The following is a 13,361-nucleotide window of genomic DNA, read 5'->3' as shown; positions in this document are numbered from 1 at the left end:
CATTAAAGGCGGAAACAAAACAGGCGATTGAGAAGGCAGGCCGGCTGGTCGAAAGAGGAGAGAGAGAGAGAGAGAGAGGCAGGCAAACAGAGATGGCTCCTATCAGAGGAAAGGATTGGAAAATAATCAAGGATTTGTGAGCTGAATAATAACCAGACAAAACTGATTTTTTTTTTTTTGCTCCCGCTTTCGCAAAATTAGGAAGGATGGACCACAATTATCTGACGCAGGACGCCTTTTAGCTGCACTTCCTCCTAATTATGAAAGATAGCTCAAATCTAGAGCTTCAGATGTTTCATAAAAGCACTTGGAGATTCAAACTTGCTGCCAAGACTTCAATGTGCCCATAGGACAGAAAAAACCCCACAAAGGAGATCTCTTTAACATCTCAATTGTTTCTCCTAGAGAGCGAAGAGATTAAATGGCGGGCGAGTGGAGACTTCAGCAACATCGCGGTTCCTCCAGAGTTTCGGATGAGATTCACAATGTCTCGTAATCAACACAAGAAAGGATGTTTTATTAACATAGTTCGGGAGGAGCACGTTCAGATAATTAACCCAATTAACACGGGAGGAGTAGCTTCAGTTAATCAACACAGTTATGAGATAAGGGGTATATATACAGAAGACTTAACCTCTGTTCCATGACAGTTTTCCAGCCTCCACCACCCCATCTCGGCACCCTCCCCTCGGACAGCACGCCAAATATGCATAACCTTTGCTGTAGCTGATTATATCTTAGTGTGAACTCTTGAAACATAATTGGGTGATACATTGATATTTGGTCATGTAACATTTGCTGTATTGACTGAATGGAGAGCAGCTGGAGACTTCTTCAAAATCCAGATGTTTCCCCTGAGAAAAAGACTCTAGTAATCTCACGTGTCTCCTCTAGAGTTTCTAATAAGGTCAACAATGTCATTCAAATGATAGTTTGAGTATATCTTGTGAAGAAAAAGACCACATAATATCTTCTTAATATCTAAATAGTTTTCCTAGACCGCGATAAAATTGAAATGAGAGCAGATGGAGACTTCTTCAAAGTTCAGTTGTTTCTCCTGAAAAAAAAAGACCTCATCTGTCTCATCTAAAGTTTCTAAATAGGTCAACAATATAATTTAAATGATATATTGCCGTTTGAGTATATTGTAAAGAAAAATACCAAATGAGATCTTTTTAATAAGTCAGTTGTTGCTCCTACAATGCAATGAGATTACATGGAGACTTTTACTGAATGTCTTATTTCTTTTCTTCTTCTTTTTTAAAGAAATTTTAGGAGAAACATCTGTGACATTGCATAAATGAGATGATCATCATGTCTCCTCTTCTATGAAAGAGCAACCTCTGAGCAACTTAATTTTCCAGTGGCTATTAACATGACACATGTGAATCTAAAAAGCAATTTTAAAACATTTGGAGCGTGTGCAGAATAAGTAAATGAGCGAGGATGTGTGACCGCGGTACTTCAACTGACCATAGCTGTGTAATGAGAGACCGCCCAGCTAACGGTGATATAAACACACACACACACACACACAGATAGAGGGCTCAGGAAAGGCAGGGGCCGTAATCAACGCTTGTGTGATCTGCATGCTTCGACATTCCATGGCTGTTTCGTGTGAAATAAAGCCATTCATCAACACATCAATAAAAATATAGAGCAGATTATTATTGCGTTGGCCGCCCCATACAGCTTCAGTTGTAAATAATGGCCTGCCCGCCACTGCTTATATTAATTAGAGGTAGAATGCAGATAATGCGAAGGCTCTTTTATTGCGGCGAGCTGAATCAATTTTACAGTGTTATTCAGACTCGCACAAGGTCAGGCAAAGTTGTTGCGACAAGATGTGTCCCTTGTAAAACAGGCTTTTTCTGATCAGCCCCTGCGCTCCGAGGACAGATACAGAGATTGGACGCCGCCACTTCATGATGCACTCAATACTTTTGCATTGATAGTTGACTGGTGTCATGCATGCTTTCATGTTTATGTGTATCTGGTGGGCCATGAGTGACCCAAAAATGTCTCAGGTCAGACGGCAGGGAAAAACACAAGAAAATGCAACTAACCATGTGATCATCCAAGTTATGAGGACAGAATGAATAGGTTAATCAACTTTTAAAAAGGAGAAGGAAACACGTATCTTTTGTTGTTGATGCAAGTTTCTGTGTTTAGACTATGTAGTATTTTTTATGGTATTTCAAACTGTTTAGTATCACTTTCATCCTAAGAAAAACAAAAATGTGCTGTATGTTAACATGGATAATCATAGTTTGTGCATTTTTATGAATTATTAGATTAATAAGTACCCTTCCTTTTCGAAAGTTTGGTTTCAAAAAAAAATTTTTTATGAAAGGACATGTTAAATTAATAAAGTGACTAAAGACATTTATGTTTCAAAATATTTCTATTTCAGATATATGCTGTTCTTTTCAACTTTCTATATTCATAGTTTTCAACTGTGATAATATGAAATCCTTCTTGAGCATGAATCAGCAAATTTGAATGATTTCTGAAGGATCACATGAAGACTGAAAAACTTTAGCTTCGCCATCAAAGGAATACATTACAATATTTTCAAAAATACATTAATTTATAATAATATTTTACAGTATAACTTTTTTACTGTAATTTTGATCAAATGCAGCATTTCTGAGCATAAGAAGATACTTATTTCAAAAACATAATAAATATTACAAACCCCAGTTTTTAATGGCAGTGTATATCATATTTATCATAATATTTATATTTTATTATATTTGTATTTAAAATATTGTATTACAGTAACCTAATATAAATATTATGACAAAGTAATGTACTATTTTCAGTTTCCTATCTAATTATTGATAGTACTTCATCTTCTTATAGTCTTTTTAGCAATAGGCCAGAGGTTTAGAGAGCAAACCGATGTGCTGAATCTTAATTTAAGCTGGATTTAACATGCTCAACCACTGCTCACACTCTCTCTCCAGTAAAGTCATCAGATTAGATGACAATAGCACTATTCTACCACTCTGGAATACCTTCATAACTGGGAATAGGTTTAACATGGTTTTGAGTGGTTCAGATGACAAATTCCAAAATCCTTTTTTCTTTTGGGGAATTCATTATTGATCCGATCAGTGATTGAGAAGCACTGCTTTAGGGGATTCACTCCAGTGTTTCAGTGCAGTTACCATTCACATAACTTTACAGTGTGTCTCTGCAAATCTCTGGTCTAGATGAGTTCAGTTTGTTTCAGAAATGACTAAAAGAACTCAAATGTCTATTTAATTTTGACAAATGACTTTATAATCTCATTAAAAAACAGTGCTCATAGCTCCAGGAGAACCAGTACATTTCAGTCTGTTTGGATAAAATAGTGCAATAGTGCCTGACCTCTTTTTCAGAAGCACTGGTTCCGGAGGTATATTTTTTACATTCATTCTTTTTATTTTTTTTAAGTCTTCGTTGAAGGTTTATAAATGAACCAAGCCAATGAGCTACGAGGTGAATCACAACACTACAAACTTTGACAACAAGACAAAAAGACAAAGGTACACTTAATGACTTAAAAGACTTAATGGGCCCTATCTTGCACTTTGTACACCTACTCATGTATCATTCCTATTTTGCACCCGATGCACAGCGGACTTTTCCCTCCACAGACGCACGTCAGTAAATTAGTGAATGAACTTGCGCTCAGGGGGCGGTTCAGTGAAAAGAGGAGGCGTGTTCCGGCGCAAACGTTCCCTGCTGCTATTTTGCCGTTTCAGAAAACAATTCCGCCACAGACCAGGAAAAACCTAGTCTAAAGTCAGTGGTGCGTTATTCAGATGCTATTTTAAGGGTGCATGCTTGGCCATAATGTGTTAATGCACAACACGTATACACTTTGCTTCTCTCATCTACACAGATGTAGCAGTTCATATTTTTGCAAACCATACATAATTACAAGAAAAAATATTACCACACGAGGGAAATCATTGTGAGGTCCATGAAGATGTGAAAAAATAGGCATAAATCTAGCTTACACATTTACCCAAATGATTCAGGCAAATTGTAGTAATGATGTAGTAAACCTGTTTGATCAATAGTGGCGAGACACATCGGTATATAAGGACACCTGACAAAGTGTGTTGTCCGTCAAGAACCAGGAAACAAAATTCTGAAGACTGCGAAATCACCTTTACCATCATGTAAGTTGCGTGCGCCTGGCAAATCCACCGTTATAATAGCAATCCGCCATGGAACAAGCGTACCAGCTCTTAAAGGGAATGTGAGAGGACGCTCTGATTGGTTTATTGCACGTTACGCCCAAACCACACCTACGAGTAATGTAGCTACTTCAGTCCAACCCATTTAAGTTTGCGTCGGGCGCAAGAGTCATTTGAGATCCGCCCACAGTTTTTTGCGTTTCGCGTTTGATACTTGCGTTTCAGATTGTTAAAATAGGGTCCAATGGCTTTAGTGAGGGAAAGAACTACAAGCTTTGCGAAAAAGCATAATCAAATAAAAAACAATAGGGAAATATAAAACTGCTCATTTACAAATGTTGATTATATAAAACAAAATATTTAACGTGAAAAATATGCATAGATAGTGAATAGAGAGATCGACTCGATTATGTCATTCACAGTACTTCTTGGGAGTGGGCGGAGCTAAGAAGCTATTTTGGCACTCAATGTAGTTTTTCACCAGGAATTCAGCTGTTTCGAAACACGATTCTTTTAAAAATAGGCTAAAATAATGCGGGCTAAGGGCTTCAACAGAAGCAAAAACCTCAGATTAACAACCTCGCAGCTCACAGTAAGGCTGTCTTTATAAGTTATTGTTCAAAATCAATTTCCCAATGAAGAAAATGAATGAATTTTTACTTCCGGAACCCGAGTGTTTCCCTCTATAGTGACGTTCAGCACTAATTGTTTATAGTCCTTTTGAAGGCCACCTGTAGAGCTTCCTCTCTGCAGTAACTGGGCTGAAATTATGCCATTCTCTGTCCGTGAATATCGCACTGACCTGCTGTTTGCTGTGAATATCTCCATCTCTCTCTCTCACTTACTCTCTGCCCGCTGATCCGTGCGCTGACTCCTGTTAAATCTTGATTATGGATTCTGTGACATTGTAAATGACGGGTGGATCGGGTGGGATGTCTCGGATTAATCGGCGGGCACGGATGCAGATTCTGTCAGTAGACTCCATCTCGAGCGGAGAGGCTTCATTTCCACTCGGCCGCCCCCGTTGTGCATGCAAAGCAGATTTAGTGATAGGTAATCCATGTAAGGTTTTTAGCACAGCTTTTCAGAGGATTGGAGAAAAATTATGTACATGTTTTAAAGGAAGAGTTCACTCAACAATCAACATTCTGGCATTATTTGCTCGTGTTGGTCTGATTCCATATGCTGGTGTTTTTTAAGGTGGATCACAAAAAGGAGATTTTTTTAAGAATAGCACTATGAACAGCATTAAATAGACAGTAATATGGGTTATACCGACTACTTTCATAGTTCTTTCATGGTGCAAAACAGGTTGCTTAAAGATGCTTAAAGTTTTCTCTTGATGTGTTCCACTGAAAAAATAACAGCAAATAACAACATACAAGTAAATAACTATGAATAACTACATAGTGGCCATCACAGGCTCCAGAAATGACACAAAAACCCTGTAAAGTACAACGTACTCCCTACTACTTAGGCATATATGCTGTATTTAGAGTCTTTTGTATGTCATATGATGGTTTTGCATGAGGAAATTGGATGTTATTGACTGTAAAACTATCAGATCTTAAATCTTATTGTCCATTTTACATATTTGAATTGGTGGGGTTGCGAGACCAAGCCTATCAATGTTTTTTTTTGTGTTCAATGCTATGAATCTTGAGATGCATCAATATGTCATTTGTGATTTTGAACAAAGGTGAATGTGAATGGCATTTAAGAGCTTCAGCTGGGGGAATTAACCTACATTTAGGTCTGTTTATCAGATAAACCGATCGAATGGCTTTAGAAAACGTATATAGCACATGGGTTATATGGACTGCTTTTATAGTTCTTTTATGGTGCTGTTTTACCGTTAAGCACAAAAAATGCTTGATCTTTTGACCTATTTATAGGCCTATTCTAAAGCCATGATTGGTTGGTGTTAAGTAAAGCAAAGTAAAGCGAGTGTTTGCACATGTGAGGAGTTTGTGTGAGGCATGGATGAATTAGTGTGGCATTTTGATAGGTTGTGTTTAAAAAAAGATACTTCCGGTTAGATTTTTTGTGTTACATAGAGAATTGTGTGTAGTAGTTTGCAAAAAGTGAAATTTAAAATGAGTCAAAATCTGAGAATTAGTGCAGATTTGGTGTGTGGTTCTGGTGTTCAGAAATTGTGTGACAAGGATTTTCTGTGTAAGCAGTTTGGGGGGGGGGGAACGGTATCAAAAAGGTTTTTGAACAACTAGAGTGAGTAAACAACGACAGCATTTCATTTTGAGATGAACTATCTCTTTAACATGGCGACTATAGTGCCTCAAAATGTTTCAAACGGGAGGAAAAGCCTTCTTAATCTTTCCTCCACCTTCTCTTTCCGCCTTCAGAAGCGCCTCCAGCAGTCTCCATCTCGATCCCAGAGGACCTGAACTTTGCTAGAATATTCCTGAATATCACATTCTTCCCAGCTCTCTCCCTCCCCCTCTGCCTTGAAAAAGTTTGTAGCACCTGTCACCTGTCAAGCGTCCGGTTATTTTCTGTCGGTTTTATACTGCTCTTTCATATTATGGCTCATTAAAGCGCAGCGCGGTCCACGACCGTATTTACATAGCGCTGGCGGGAGAGTTTTAATTTGCACTGGTACTGAGCATGACCGTAACTGAGGAGTGCAGTGCCACAAAATGACTTTTCTCACTTGACATCCCCCTTAGAAAACACCGAGCCGGGCTTAATTGCTTGAACAGGGCCACAAAAGATGGAGACGGAGCCCCTCGCCGGGGGACCTGGGGGCCGCTGCCCGGCTCCTCATTGGTCCTGGGCGTTCTAGTGAGATATTATTTTACAGCATGTGACCATCCCATTAACCCCTTCAAAATGCCTCACATTCTCTTTGGCTACGTCTTTATTTTTTTCCCCTTGAATTCATGGTTTTCTGACCCAGCGGTTTTCTGTATTTCATGATTATTATTTTCTTGTTAGATATGAAATGCAAGATGTTCTAATATTAATGCATGTTTTGTGTCTTGGACATCATGAAAGATGAACATTCTCGTTTAAGTATCAACTTTGTCTTATTTGTTTCTCATAAAATTCCATAGGAATTTCCATCTCTGTGTAATCTCATTGCTGTTTAGGAGAAATAATTGAGAAAGAAGTTTTCTTTCCTAAGGAATTATGTTGTGGATAAGACTATTGTTAAGAATATTTTTCATAGATACAATTCCTTGAGTTCTCAGTCATTTAATTTTTAAGTATCAACTTGGTCTCAGATTATTTTTTCTCCACTATTCCTTAGGAGGAATAAAATAAACACAAATGATACATATGTTGGCATACAGTACAGTAAGAATCGGATTAATTTGATGAGAAATGTTTGAGATCTCTGACTTTTGATTGCAGACTTTGGCATCTTGGCAAAACTGAGCAAAATTTGAGACATTAAGATCTTAATCTTTTTGTCTAAAGAGAAACGTCTTACACAAGTTAATACATTTTCATATAGGAGAAACAATTGTTTATTTTGAGATATTTCTTTCCAATGGGATTACATCTTGACAAAACAAAATATGGAGATCTCAGTTATGTTTCATTTAAGTCTTTCTCTTTGTCCTTTTCTCTCCTTTGTTCACTGATGTAGTCAGTTCCTAGATCAGCAGTAGTTTGAGGTGCTGAGCCAAAATATCTCTCTCTCTCACACACACACACACACACACACACACACACACACACACACACACACACACACACACACACACACACACAGAGAGAGAGAGAGAGAGCTCTGAAATCAATCACCAGCAATGGGGTTTGGCTCTGATCTTGCTCATCAGCCACGGACACACCAAACCACTCAGTACCATCAGCACCATCACTGCCGCGCTCAGAATGCGCTGTGGTTTCTTGGAAAGCATATTGTATCATTTCACCATCTGTCCTGGTGGAGGAGATGGCCGAGCCTGTTTACCGTCTGCTGCTTTCAGCGCACGCAGATCTGGAGTGTTCTTTCTGGACCGGATCAGCGTGGATTGGATCGCGGTGGAAACAGGGGTCGCCGCAGAGCATGAATATCAGCACTGGTGGAATAAATGTTCATCACAGGCGATAGTGCCCATGGATTTTATATTATTATTGGTCTTATTGTGCACTGGTGCATATAAAATCAAATAAAATGTGCAACTGTGTCATGTTTGCGAACTGCATTTAATTTTTACTTTAATATTAATCGAATTTTAGGGAGTTCCAACTCTTCAGAAGTGATGGTATCACAGGGAAAATCCAAGGTATTGATTGATTAACTCATTTCTATGCCAAGATATTTCGATGGTTGTGGCGACGTCTGGTTCCTCCGTGTGGCCGCTGGCTGCGTGTTCGGATGCTCTTTGGCTGATGGAATAATACGGAGCAGATTGGTGGAGATCTGCAAGCCGTGTTGTTTGATCTTTCCTCTTCACGCCACGTTTGCTGGCACTCACCGTCTCAGCCTCACCGCATGGCGCAAGCGGCACTGGCGTGGCCTCAACCTGCCTGCCAGCTTTCTCTCTCCATGCCAAACTTATTCCCTCATGGCTGTTCCTTACACATTCTGCACCCCTTTTTACAAGAGCTAAACTAGTTCAATCACAGGACGAATAGTTCAATATACATATGAATGGGCCATACACTCATTTTTCTGATGGACACAAAAGAATTCTAGTAGCGTTACATTCAATTCATCTGTTCGAGGCCAAACCAGACCTCTCACATTCAATGCAGAAAGGTTGTCGGTCATGAATCGTGATGGCTGGACTAGAGATTCTCCAGAGAGTTCAGACGGTGTGGCAATCTGAGAAACCTCAAATGGTGTCTTGAGTATCTTTTCATTTTTCATTTTTAGTGTATTCTCTTATTCTAGAGCGTCATTATTTAGTGCACTATTAAAAGTTTTAAAGGAATAGTTCACTAAAAAAAAAAATCTAATTACCTTCTTTCTTCTGTGGAACATGCAATGAGAAATTTTCAATAATGTATTAGTTGTTTTTTTCATGCAATTGCAATAAATGGAGACAGGAGCTTTCAGGCTTTTAAAAGGATTCAACTGCACCACAAGCCTCATTAAATGGACCTTATGACTTGTGCGCTATATTGTAGTCTTCATAAGTCACATAAAAGCTTTGTGTGACAAACAGACCATATTTAAGTCATTATTCTTCACTAATAATCAGTGAGCTGCTAACCACTAAAAAGTCAGTGAGTTAAACTCTAGAACTGGACCGGTCTGATTCTTGAATGAATCTTTCAGGTTTTGTGAATTTAATCATATCATTTATTGAAAGGGTCTTACTCATTCTGAATGATTCGTTCACAAACCAGACATTTCTAAACTTTTCCATAAATTTGCTAGGATGGAAGACATGAGTTTTGATGAACAACCCGCAATATAGTTTTATAATGCTTCTTTTTGTCATTTTGGAGATTTGATGCTTAAGTCCTCATTCTCTCTCTTTATATAAAAAAGAATTGATATGTTCTTAAAAATATTCTTAAAACTTCACATTTTGTGTTTCACAGAAGCAAGAAAGTCTTATGGGTTTGGAACAACACGAGGGTGAGTAAACGATGACAGAATTTTCACTATGTGAACTATCCCTTTAACAAAACTAAGCTCAAACGTCTTAGGTCTGTGTTCGATTGCTCCAAAAAACTGTCCTTTCACTGTTACGCTTTGTTTTTTTTTCTTTCCTTTTTGTCACGATGGGTGGGAAAACCTGGGGCTAATTTAGTAATAATAGTGTTTCATGATGTGTAAGCCCAATTTGCACACTTTCTTTGCCATTTCCCCACTCTGCCGCGCAATCTCGCCACATCTGCCTCTTATCTCCTCAGCGTGAAGCACTTCATTTGAGGCTAATGGCATATGCCTGATCCTAATCTCTTCCATTCATTCCTCCACTGTGAGATGGAGATCTTCATTGGCAGGATGAGACAATACGTTGAAAAAAGGGTTTCGTTAATGAGCCGTGCCGACTTCTTCTTCTGTGCTTTTGAGGGTCAAAGGCAGACGGAGCTCGAGATTGAGTCGAGGAAGCAGAAGAGATGGCAGCTTTGCGTGAGGGTGCGTAACGGTTTTTATTAAAGGGACGGAGGACATGGCTCATTTAAAGGAGATATTTGAAGTGGAAACATCTAGAAATATTGTTCTACAGTGACCAAAGCATTTCCATAGTATTCTTTATTCCACATCACATGATCTTTGTTCCTCCAAATCTGTTTTGTTATGTTTTTGAGGTCATTAACGTGTTCAAAAATGTGTTTGCATGTGGGTGTATTCTTCTTTTTTTCTGGGCTTCCTCGACTACCAGCACTCCTGATAACTGCAATTGGATTGTACAGTAAGTTAGCATTGGCCTTTCAACACTCACAACCAGATGAGATGTTGCAGCAAACACCCAAAGGGACGTAAATAAAGTTGCACTCGACTCTTGATGTTCCATCACCTTCTTCACTGTGTGTCTGAGCTCAGAGAGTGGGTTCAGTTGTACTGTCTGAAACTCTGGGTTAGTTTCTGAGCCTCCTGGGCAACATATGGAGGCCTCGGAGTTGTTGCTGTACGTCTCAACTGCTGCGGTACAAAGTGGCGCTCTAACTGCAGCCCTTGAGATCTCATTAGAGGCCTGATTCAGCGGCGTGGCTTTGGGAAGTTGCCGTGGGCTGCACAGTCTCGACCAAGACAGGATCTGTACCGCCTGCCAGATCATAAACAACATTTGCATATAATGTCAACGTTTGGCAATATCCTTTAGCAAAGGCACTATCTACCCTTTGACAGTTCCTCAACAACAACAACAACAACAACAAAAACATAAAGCTCAAAGGTAAACGATATGTTTAGTATTCAGGTGAACTTCAACAACAATACAAAGATATTTGGAATGTTCATCTTCCGTTTTTTTCTTCTTGTTATAGAGAAAGAAAAACTATTTTTTGTAGTCTTCTGATAGCCTTGAAATCCATAATCTGAAAGATTAATGGTCTGGCGTCGACTAATGAAAATCGGCCAGCTCGAGGGGCGGCATCAAGCATGCATTTGAAAATCTCACTGCACGCAATTGGATAACACTACGACCAATCACAACAATACACAGCCTCAGTCGCATACGCTTAGCTACCAGCGGAGCTAACTGGTAGATTAGACTCAAAAACGTCTTTCTTGCAAAAGAACGATTCGAGCGTCGTCTTCTGTTCCTCTTTTAGAGAAAAAGGCAAGTCTAAATCTTTCATTGTAGCGCCCAAAGCCATTTCAAACAACTGGAGTTCATCCATAGCCATCTTGCAGTGTTTACTAATGACTTCGACGTCACAGCGCTGTCGTTTAGCTCATCTGTTTAGCTCGCCTCTGGCCCGCCTATATCAGATACACCGATGTGATCGGTGCAGCTCAGATACAAGGGCATATTTAATGAGCATCATTACTCGACACCAGAGTAACTCGCTGAGCAAATTCAACTTGTGCTCTCGTGAGAACTCTGGATTTCCAGGGTAGTCTTCTGATGCAATATGATAGCTTTGTGTGAGGAAAATCTTTATTTGCTGAAAATCTTCCCTTCTGCTCCAGTCTCATTCAGTTCAAATATGGTGCAGTGAGAACATCAAGGGTCAGATTTTCTAAACAGGGCAAATTAGCGTGAGAGCGCAATTCCAAAAAAAGCATAGATGGGAGTGGAGCCTTTCGCGTGTGATCTACTGAAGAAGCGTACAATAAAGAACACAATCGCAATCTACCTAAAGCAGTGCAAATTAGCATCTGGTTAAACCCTGGTTTTACGTCCCTGTGTTTGCTGCAACATCTCATCTGGTCGTGAGTGTTGAAAGGCACATGCTTTTTTGGGGCGTTAAATACTGTTAAAGGGTTAGTTCACCCAAAAAGGAAAATTCTGTCACTAATTACTCGCCCTCATGATGTTCCAACTAACCCTTGTTTAAATTGACGAGCGCAAACCTTAGTAAATCACCTTGCATGGTTTATTTAAATACTTTCCTCCCATAAATGTTGCGTCTGAAATGCAAACTCCTACAAATGCATATCTGCAATAAGGTCAGCCGCAAAAATAACCCTGTCCACTCCTTTTCAATTTTTCACTGTGTGTCTTTAGTAAATCCTGACCTTTTTTAAATCCTTTTAAAAGCCACAAATCTGCCCCCATGACTCAAACCCTGGTGCAACTCGTTTCGACTCCCCATATTTGAATTCCGCTTCCAATACTTTGCAACAATGCGAAGGTATTTGGTTTGTTTATCTTCAGCAATTGTTTCTCTTTCTCCTTCATAAAAACGAAAGAAAAAATCTCTTTACTCAGTTAATTATCATGCTCACCCTTGGGTGACTCAAAGGCGCACGATTTCTCTCCAGATACTGCCTTTGCTTTAGAGGCGTCACTGTTGCGGAGCGCACCGCATATTAGCGCTGGAGTAATTAGGTGGCATTAGGTATTATTCACACCTATCCAACTGTATTAGAGCGTCGAGCTCTGCGTTAATGAGAGCGCCTAAGCCGCTGCGCCATCGAGGACGCTCCGCCGTCCCCCCACCCTCGCCGCTGTATTTGTCATGCGGCGTAGTCTCACACAATCAGCCTTCGGTTCCTCTATAATTGCGGCATGGAGCTCCACACAATGATAGGAGCTGAGAGAATACAGTCGCCTTGACAGATGTTGTAGGTCTTTGGGGATAAATAAAGAAAAAACAGGCGTAACCTTTTTTTACTTGAACTGTAAATCACTTTGTGCTGCTCGCTCTCTCTCCACCCTCCCTCTCGCACTCCGTTATAGATGGAAAATAAATAATGTGTGAAGGTGCGATGATTTGGGTGATTTAGGGCGAGCTTTGAGAAGCGTATTACGGGGGTCTGACAGGCGAGGGGAGATAGGCTGGTGGTGTTAAGAGGCTGGGATAAGAGGCTGTGACATTATGTCTGCGGGGTTAAGGTGTCGGGCGTCAAAGCATCAGCTGCTATTACTGGATCAATACCTCTCAGTTTTGCACTTATCTCTGGGCTGATGGTGAGCAGCTTTACTGGATGCACACCAGGGACTGAGCGCCGACTTCCCTTCTGTATCTCTCTCTCTCTCTCTTTCTCGTTAGATAATGCCGGTGAGACCTTGAGAAATTAGTATCAGTGTAGAGTTCAGAGTGAAGCATTGCTTGCCTCTGTGTGCT

The 13,361-nt window shown here is 39.9% G+C and overlaps 1 protein-coding gene across 10 annotated transcripts in view; it reads left to right on the top strand.

The window, feature by feature from the left end:
* zfpm2a (zinc finger protein, FOG family member 2a) overlaps positions 1-13,361 on the top strand; it is a 184,789-nt gene that overhangs the window by 150,204 nt on the left and 21,224 nt on the right. Inside the window, exon 2 of one of the 10 annotated variants that reach the window (XM_079625621.1) lies at positions 9,717-9,753. The exons of the other annotated variants lie outside the window; for them this stretch is intronic. Within the exon in view, the coding sequence (XP_079481747.1) occupies positions 9,732-9,753 (22 nt within the window). The 5' untranslated portion in view covers positions 9,717-9,731. The remainder of the gene's footprint in view (positions 1-9,716; positions 9,754-13,361) is intronic. 10 annotated transcript variants of the gene reach the window in all.

The sequence above is a fragment of the Phoxinus phoxinus genome, assembly GCF_949152265.1.
Source record: "Phoxinus phoxinus genome assembly, chromosome: 10".
In the NCBI taxonomy this organism is placed as follows: domain Eukaryota; kingdom Metazoa; phylum Chordata; class Actinopteri; order Cypriniformes; family Leuciscidae; genus Phoxinus; species Phoxinus phoxinus.
Note: the sequence above shows the minus strand (reverse complement) of the source record. Positions and strands in the feature narration are given on the sequence as shown.